The 8086-nt window shown below is 46.7% G+C and overlaps 1 protein-coding gene across 4 annotated transcripts; it reads right to left on the reverse strand.

Annotated features, from left to right (window-relative positions):
• Positions 1 to 218: 218 nt before the first annotated feature.
• On the reverse strand, positions 219 to 7312 carry ZBTB14 (zinc finger and BTB domain containing 14). 4 transcript variants are annotated; one of them, XM_039845654.1, is made up of 3 exons: positions 7092 to 7312; positions 4659 to 4740; positions 219 to 3385 (listed from the first exon to the last, which is right to left on the reverse strand). In XM_039845654.1, exons 2-3 carry the CDS (start codon positions 4659 to 4661, stop codon positions 2039 to 2041), a joined length of 1350 nt encoding a protein of 449 aa, XP_039701588.1. In that variant the 5' UTR covers positions 4662 to 4740; positions 7092 to 7312; the 3' UTR covers positions 219 to 2038. The 4 variants fall into 4 exon arrangements, with proteins under 4 accessions (XP_039701588.1, XP_039701613.1, XP_039701604.1 ...); XM_039845679.1 differs by lacking the exon at positions 7092 to 7312 and adding an exon at positions 6929 to 6947; XM_039845670.1 differs by lacking the exon at positions 7092 to 7312 and adding an exon at positions 6072 to 6411.
• Between the last annotated feature and the right edge of the window lie 774 nt (positions 7313 to 8086).

Raw genomic sequence — 8086 nt, forward strand, 5'->3', positions numbered from 1 at the left:
TAAGACAAATGATAAATACTTACGTAATACCAGTAAAGGGCTGAAAATGAAGCTTTTTGGAGGGTACCACTGTGATTATGTGGTTTCAATGAGAGTTAATACCACATGTTTAATTTGCAACTCTATAACCATGATGAAGCTAACATAGAAAATACACTGGTAGAAACCTGGATGTATGAAAGGATGCTAGGAAAAAATAAAAACAGGAAAGACAAAAGTATATCTTCTTTTTTATACAAAAATGATGGCCTAAAAAATGGTTTGTTGAAGTAGCTATCAATAAGATGCTAAATTATTTTTCCTTTGCTTTGGTTAAAACAGCCTAGGAACATCAACTAGTTCCCCTCCTAGTAGACAGCATATAAACAGTAACAGAACTACTTTTAGGATGGAATAAACTTTTAAGAAAAGAAGTTAAATTAATTTTAAACTAAATTAAACATTTTACCAATAAGTTTCTGAAAAAGGTAGCATCTTCATCCTACAATCTTGGGCATAACACACATACCAATACAAAAAATAAAATTTCTCCCACAATAGTAATTATAGGTGTTAATGCAACAAACTATGAAATGACTTTAATGTATCTGTAAAAAAAAAAAAATCCTGGCAACCAAAAATAAATTTTAAAAAATCAACATTTTTTTAAAATTGTACATTCTAAATAGTTGACAAAGCTTTATTACAGAACATAATTCAAACTATTGTTGGTTTTTCAATATATTTCTAAAGAAATGGTTTAAAAAGTTTTGTGCACCAAAATTAGAACAGCATTTATAATTCTGTTTACGGCTATGAAAAGCAATCAACTTCTACTTAAAACTGAAACCGGTGATGAAATATACTTCAAAAACATAAACATTTGGTCTGACAATCTTTAATATTGGTTAAAAACAGACTGACGTTTCTTGCTGATGGAAGTTATTTTAATCCAATGTGCAAAAAAAAGTGCAGCTGTCTTTTACTTGAAATATGTAAGACCAACACTTCTATACTATTTACACGCTTAAAAGATTGTAAATGTATTAATTTAAGAAAGGATATTGCATCTCCTTTATGGATAAATCATGTGCTGCAAAGAGCCCAGAAGCTTGATGATATTCCGTTAAGTTACACAAAGGTATCTGCTGAAGCATACCCGTCCTTGTCCTAATACTAAATAAAAATCCAATTTCAAAATCAATTAAGAATTATTTTGATCCAGGAAATCTTGGTATTGCGAATGTGAAAACCTTGTCTCTGAGAGCCAGGCTCCTATTCACTCTCTTCTAATCCTATTCCAATGGTCCATTTCACAAACCCCATCTGTTCCAGAGTAGCAATGCCCCAAATTTGAGGAATGAAAGATCTCAGCCCCCATACCACCAACATCCCTGTCTATTTGCTCAGCCTTCAGGACTTGTTACCACATCTTTTGGGGTAGCTATGGGCAATCATAATGGATGAAGAAACACTTCAGCAAAGCAACCATTATTTGTCCACAAAAATCGTGAAAAACAGTGATATATAAAATTAGCAAACCAAATATAAATCTAAGCCCACTCTACATTTCCAGGCCTTGTTTTCATATTTATGCAGTGTCCTTGACCACCCACCCACCAGTATTGTCTGCATCTACATGAAGTACTTTTAAGTCACATTTAATTGTGATGATTAGGAAATCAATTTACTCAATTATCACTCTGTGCAGCGCACTCACCAGTGCAGCAAGCGTAGAGAGGAATTAAAAATGGAATAGAAGTCTCTTACTTCTGAACTGGACACAGGAGTCCTCAAAATCATTTAAAAAGAGGAGGGAGAACTTACTGGCAACATTAATACTAGACACCAGACTGGACAGTGAAACTTTTTGGTCAGAACAAGAAACGTTATTTCCTTGAAATGTTTGTAAAATACCTAACCAAGCACTGCCTTAAGTCCAGTGAGTACAATGCTCCGTAAGTTTCCACAAAAAATACAGTGACAGGTGTTCCACTTATTACAAACAATGCAATCTCAGTCTCCATGGCTCAGGCAAAGTGTTCCTGTCCCATCACCTCTAGCTACAGGCTATTGTTTCCAACTGCTGTTCTGCTTCCGCGGCCATCGCTGCTGCCTGCAACTGTTCTGTCTCACTCTGGATGGCACTGGGGGTAACTTGCTTCCTTTCACTGTGCATATTGTTCTCGTGCCTTTTCAGATCAGATGCCTTGGCAAATGCCTTGGTGCAGGAGCCACACACAAAAGGCTTTTCCCCTCTGTGTCTTCGTTCATGATCTTTGAGGTGAGACTTGTGTTTAAAGGCTTTGTCACACATATGGCATGCAAATGGTCTTTCATTACTGTGAACTCTCTCGTGCTTCTTTAGGTCTGGGGCGCGAATAAATGACTTTCCACACACCTCACAACTGTAGGGCTTATATCCTGTGTGGATTTTTAGGTGTTCTTTCAGGTGGGCCTGTGTGGTAAAACCTTTTGTACACATTTCACAAACAAATGGTCTGTCGGCCGTGTGGAGTTTTTCATGCTTCCTCAATCTGCCTTCATCAGAAAATGTCTTACCACATGCCTGACAGGCAATCTGCTCCCGATGGTGGCCATAAAGTAAATACTCAAACTTCATGTCACTGGCAGCTGTTGTCCAGCCTGGTGTCTGTTCATCCTTCACCTCACTCATTCCATCATTAAATGTTAAGGCTTGAGGGGTCTGGGACCCCAAATCTTTTGATTCTGGGGTTTCCATGGATTCTACTTCCTGGCCATAGCAATTTACTTTTCGAACTTCCTCGCTCCCCAGCTCTTTCAAGATCGCTTCTTGAACCCTGAGCGTCGTCGTAGGCGACTTGCCATCCTCCTGACTCGGTGGGGTGCCTTCTACAGTGTCATCAGATGGACTGTCATCCTGATCTCCAATTTCCTCCACATCATCATCCTGAGTGTCAGCAGCATCGCCAATGGGGCGATTTATTTTGAGGCAATACTTACTTTTTGACTGGCCATTATTTTCATCGGGACTAGATACATCACGCTTCTGAGAACAGAGTTTATCCAAAAATCGGATACCAAGAATCTGACCTGATGACATCATTAAGTTGACATCTTCTTTTTTCACAGAAATCTTTGCTGTGTACATGTAGTTCAGGACCTCTTCAAATATGTCAGAACGAAGAAAATCTATTTCTATTACTGAAGAGCTATCAACCTCAAGCTTCTTAAAAAGCTTTTTAAAGTAGGTGCTGCAGGCGGCAAGAACACATCTGTGTGCTCTGAATTTCACATCTTCAACCACAATAGCAATATCACAAAATTCTCCTTCCAGGCGTTGTTCGTTTAGTGTTTTCAGAAACAGAGTTTTATGATCATCGTCATTATATTTAATGGTTTCAGACATACTGATGAAAAACTCCTAAAAAAAATTTTTAAAAAGAAAGTTTGATAATTATGAAAAATACTTTTCCAGACAGAAAACACAGGTAAATTTTTATTTTTCTGATCAATTTTTGGTACCTAACAATTTCAGAGTCATTGTTAAGAATGGTATAAAGATATGAGTAGAAAAGACTGATCCCAACTTAGAGATTTCTGAATTGTTACTTCTATTTATGTTCAGTTTACTACATATTTGTCCAGTTATGATAGCCAACTTTTATTGAGCACATAATACCTGCCAGGTAATATTTTATGTGCTTTACATGTCTTTGCAAATGTAATGATCAAATAACCTTATGAAATAGGTATTACTCTCCCCATTTCATAAATAAGGTTGGGAATCTGCCCAATACTTAGTTCAAGTTCCCCAATCCCTGGGCCGCAGACCAGTGGCCTGTTAGGAACTGGGGCTGCACAGCAGGAAGTGAGCGGCAGGCAAGCAAGCGAAGCTTCATCTGTATTTGCAGCCGCTCCCCAGCGCTAGCATCAGCACCTCAGCTCCACCTCAGATCATCAGTCATTAGATTCTCATAGGAGCTATAATCTAGCTACAAAACCTGTGCTTCCCGACAATTAGAGGTAATAATGACAAGTAACGCAGCTTCAAGGTTTAAAAACAGGTTTGAGGCAAGGATCCACCAGTCCTATCTGTTGTGTCTACTCTAATTTCATGTAGAGGAAAATTCAGTAAAATAACTAACAACATTCAATGTTCTAGACAGAAGTGACAAATCACTGCTGCAGAACTAGAAAAGAATATCATTGCCAAAATATTCCATTTGGTGTTGTCTTCTCGTTTTTCCACACCAGTTTTGGGCCACTTCTGAATGAGGGCTAAGGTTTAAAATGACCCTTAGAGAATCAGATGACATTTGGGAAGACAGTGATGAGCAGCTTCATTCTCTCTGGATGCCAATCTATCTGCCATCCAGACAAAAATGTCATCAAGATTGGATGTACTGCAAGTATTTTATAAGCAAAAGGAATGTAGAACTTGCACGAAGACATCTGTCACAATGTTAAAGAAATTAATCTTTGTAAAATAATGTGTTCTATGTTTTCTTTTTAAAAAGTTTTAATTTTATTCAACAAAGTATATATGAAGAAAATACACATAATCCCCAGAAAACCAGAAACACTAATGCATAATTAACATATGTATATACACACACACACACACACACACACACATAATTTTAAAGCAAATACCAAACTGTATTTTCAAGATTTAATACTGAAATTATAGTTACCATGAACAACTCAGGCTATTGTCTTAATGCTTGAGACACCAAATTCTTCAGATCAGAGTAACTGATCAGGGGCACGCCAGTCCTACAAGAGGAAAGGACACACGAGAGTCAGGCAGGACCTTTCTCTAGCCCAAATTCTAAAAAAGAATGTTTTCAAGAATTAACTTAAAAGAATAAACCTTTCTTTCTCATCCTGGCACTTGCACATGTACCCATTTTCAGACTGGGAACCAAGAGGAGGGTGGCTGGCAGCATCAGGTCCAGCTCTGAACAGACATGAACAGGTAAGGACTGTAGCACCTGGGACAGGGAGGGGCTGCGTGCAGGGAATTGGAAGGACGCACTGGAGAATCACCAAGGAATTTCTCCTCACAGACAAATACGTCCATATTTGTACAGGAGAAGATAGGTATACAGATATAAAACAAGCCAGAAAGTGCCCCGTTTCCTGCGGGTTATGTAGCCTTCCCTATTTTTCTCTAGGTTCATATAGAGAGCATATATTTTTCTCTAGGTTCATATAGAGAGCACATATTTTTATATATTTTTACAAACATAAAGAAAGTTATTGCAGTACACATACCCTACAATTAACATTAGAGAAGGGGAACAGCAGCTGCTTTCTTCTTCCCACACTTCCAATACTGATCTTTAAGCCTGTATCTGAGAAATCCAGGTATTTTCACCTCTATCTCTAGAAGAAGGCTCAAAGAATTCTAGCTTTTTGTGTTTTAACTCTTAACAGAGGGACTTCATCAAAAAGACTCCTCTCCTGAACAGTGACCACACAAATAAACTTTGGTGTAGATAGGACCAAGGTACTGGGCTGCAACAGTCTTACCCAAAAACTGTGAGGCAAGACTGGAACCTAAAGACCACAGTCCTGAAAATTAACAAAAGGTCCTTCTACAGAAAACTGAACACACCAATCAGCTGCCTAAAGCAACAGGGGGTTTTCTCATCCGCAAAGTGTGAGGGGTGGGCAAAATTACTACTAAGCATGCTTCTGACTGTTCCCTAAATGCAACCTGGTATGTTGGGAAGTCAGCCAAACAAAACCTTCCTATCTGGCCACTTCCTACTGTTGCCAGCAACTGTCCCTCGTGGGATAAAAGTGCTTGGAATAGGGAGAGGACTGGTCATACACATCAGTATGCTGATTTTTGTGTTTTTTCATTCGTCTTCCACTATCAGGATCTGAAGACCGCTTTTTTCTATTGAGATGTTTCAATTGCTAAGTTCAGGTGAGTCAAACTGGAAGATACCCGTTGCCAGTATCCATGGTGAAAAATATGTAGCCTCAACTACACCTCCATAACAAAGGTGCCCATTTATTAGGGTTCTTCAAACCGCTGGTGCGCCAAGACTCCATCACAGAACAAGGAGCGGCGGCTCCTGCAAAGCCGAACTTACATAAGCAGCGGCAGCCGCTTTCCCTACGCCCAAACAGCCGCGACAATGGCGGCGACACGACTTCCCTGGCCAAAGCTCGCAACTTCGGGACGGGGAGAAAGGGAACGAAGCGCAAGACTCAAGTAGCCATCAGAGCCTCTCCAAGCCACGCTCTCATTTCTTTCGGCCCGGGAGGTGGAGGATATGACCGTTTGCATTTCTTCCCAAACAAAAGCTCCCGGCCTCGGAGTCGGGAGGTGAAAGAGCCACTTTGCCTTTCATAATCAAGCTTTCAGCGCGGGCTGCGAGCCAGGGCGCTGGGATAGAGTTAGAGCCCACGGCGGTCCCGGTGGCGACGGCGGCGAGCGGGAGCGGGCGTGTGGCCGGGCTCCGCAGCCCCGCGCCGCGCCGCGCCCCGCTCCGCCCGCGAGCCCGGAGCTCGCGCCCCGCGCACTCCCCGGCCGGCTCGCGCCGGGCCCTCCCCCGCCCTCCCGCGGCCGGGGGCGGGGGCGGCGCGCGGCCGGCTTCCCGAGCTTGGCGGGTGCACCCGGGAGTGCGAGCGCGGGGGTCCCGGCCCCCTCCTCCGCAGACAGCTGGGGGCGGCGCGGCGGGACCCACGGCTCCGAGGGGCGGCGCCCAGCGGGCCGCATTCGGCGCGGGGCTCGGGGCCGTCCCCACCCTCACCGCGGTGCACTGCGGCGATACGAGCGAGGACGGCCATGAACTCTGCTGCCGAGACTCGGCGAGCGCGCGCGCGGGGTCGTCGTCGCGCCGCCGCCCGGCTGCTGTCCGAGCCCGCTCGCTGGCCTGCGCGGCCCCTGGAGCGCCCAGTCCCCACGCCCGGCCCAGCCCCAGCCCACGCCCGTCCCCGCTCGCACCGCGCCGCCGCCGGCCGCCCGCACATCCTGGAGCTGGCTGATGCCCCAGAGCACGGCGAGAACGCGCTTCTTCCGGGCCGCCCCGCCGCGCCAGCCGCCGGCCGCCCCCGCGCCCGCCTCGCGGACGGCCCGGGCCCTTTCAGCACCCCCGGCCCGCGCTTACCTGCAGCCTGGCACAGCCACAGACACTCGCCGTGGGCTCCCCACGCTCGCTGCACGGAGGCCGGGGACGGGATGGACGCGGGGCGCGGGGGCACGGTGGGTGGCAGTGTGTTTTGGATTTTTTTTTTTGAGTTTGGGGAGGGGGCGGGGTGGGGGGAATCGTGCACGTCCCTGATGGTAGCAGCCCTCCTCCTGCACGAGCACAGAATGTCTAGCCGGCCGTGAACACCCCCACCGGCACCCCCCCTTCCCGTGCATGCGCGGTGCGGGCTGGGGGGAAGGCGCGCCGCCGGCTTGCGCAGGCACGGAACCCGACCGGGCCTTTAAATTGCGAGCAGAGAAAGGGTTAATCCGGGCCCTTGCGACGCTTTCGTTGGAGTCTACGGGGCCGCCCCTGGAGGGCCCTGGCCTGCGCACGCGCGCGCACGCGCGCGGCTTGGAGCGCGCGGAGCCCGCGCGCGGGAGAAGGGGTGGGCGGTGCGGGGGCGGGGCTTCTGGAAGCAGATGAGCGTATGCACGAGCGCCGCTCGCGGGCACCCGCCCGGCCTGGAGCTCCCGCTTCCCGCTCCGGCTGCTGATATTCCGCCCGCGCCGCAGACGCGGGAGCCCCGCGTTCTCGTGCGTGTGCATGTGCGTGGGGCAGCGCCGCCCTCGGGCGCGCGCAGACCGAGCGCTGAGGATGCGGGGGTCGCCTTTGGCTCCCGGGCGAGTGGGCACGTTCGCTTTCTGAGTACTCCAGCCAACTCCGAGGCGCTCGCGAGCGTTGGGTCTTGGCTGGTGTCGCTGCCGCATTATGTATATGGGAGAATGGAAGGCAGTCAGTAAACGTTTGCAGAACAAATGAAAAGTGTGACACCTTTCATTTGGAGTGTAAGGGGAGACCCCAGTCATACAGCAGAAAAGGATCACTCCTAAAGCTCTGAGACCAGCCAGAGTCGACGCCCACGCTCTGACATTCACTTGGTCACTCCCAAAGAGAAGTCACGCGGGCTGGAG

The sequence above is a fragment of the Pteropus medius genome, unplaced genomic scaffold (assembly GCF_902729225.1).
Source record: "Pteropus medius unplaced genomic scaffold, Ma_sr-lr_union100, whole genome shotgun sequence".
NCBI lineage: Eukaryota > Metazoa > Chordata > Mammalia > Chiroptera > Pteropodidae > Pteropus > Pteropus medius.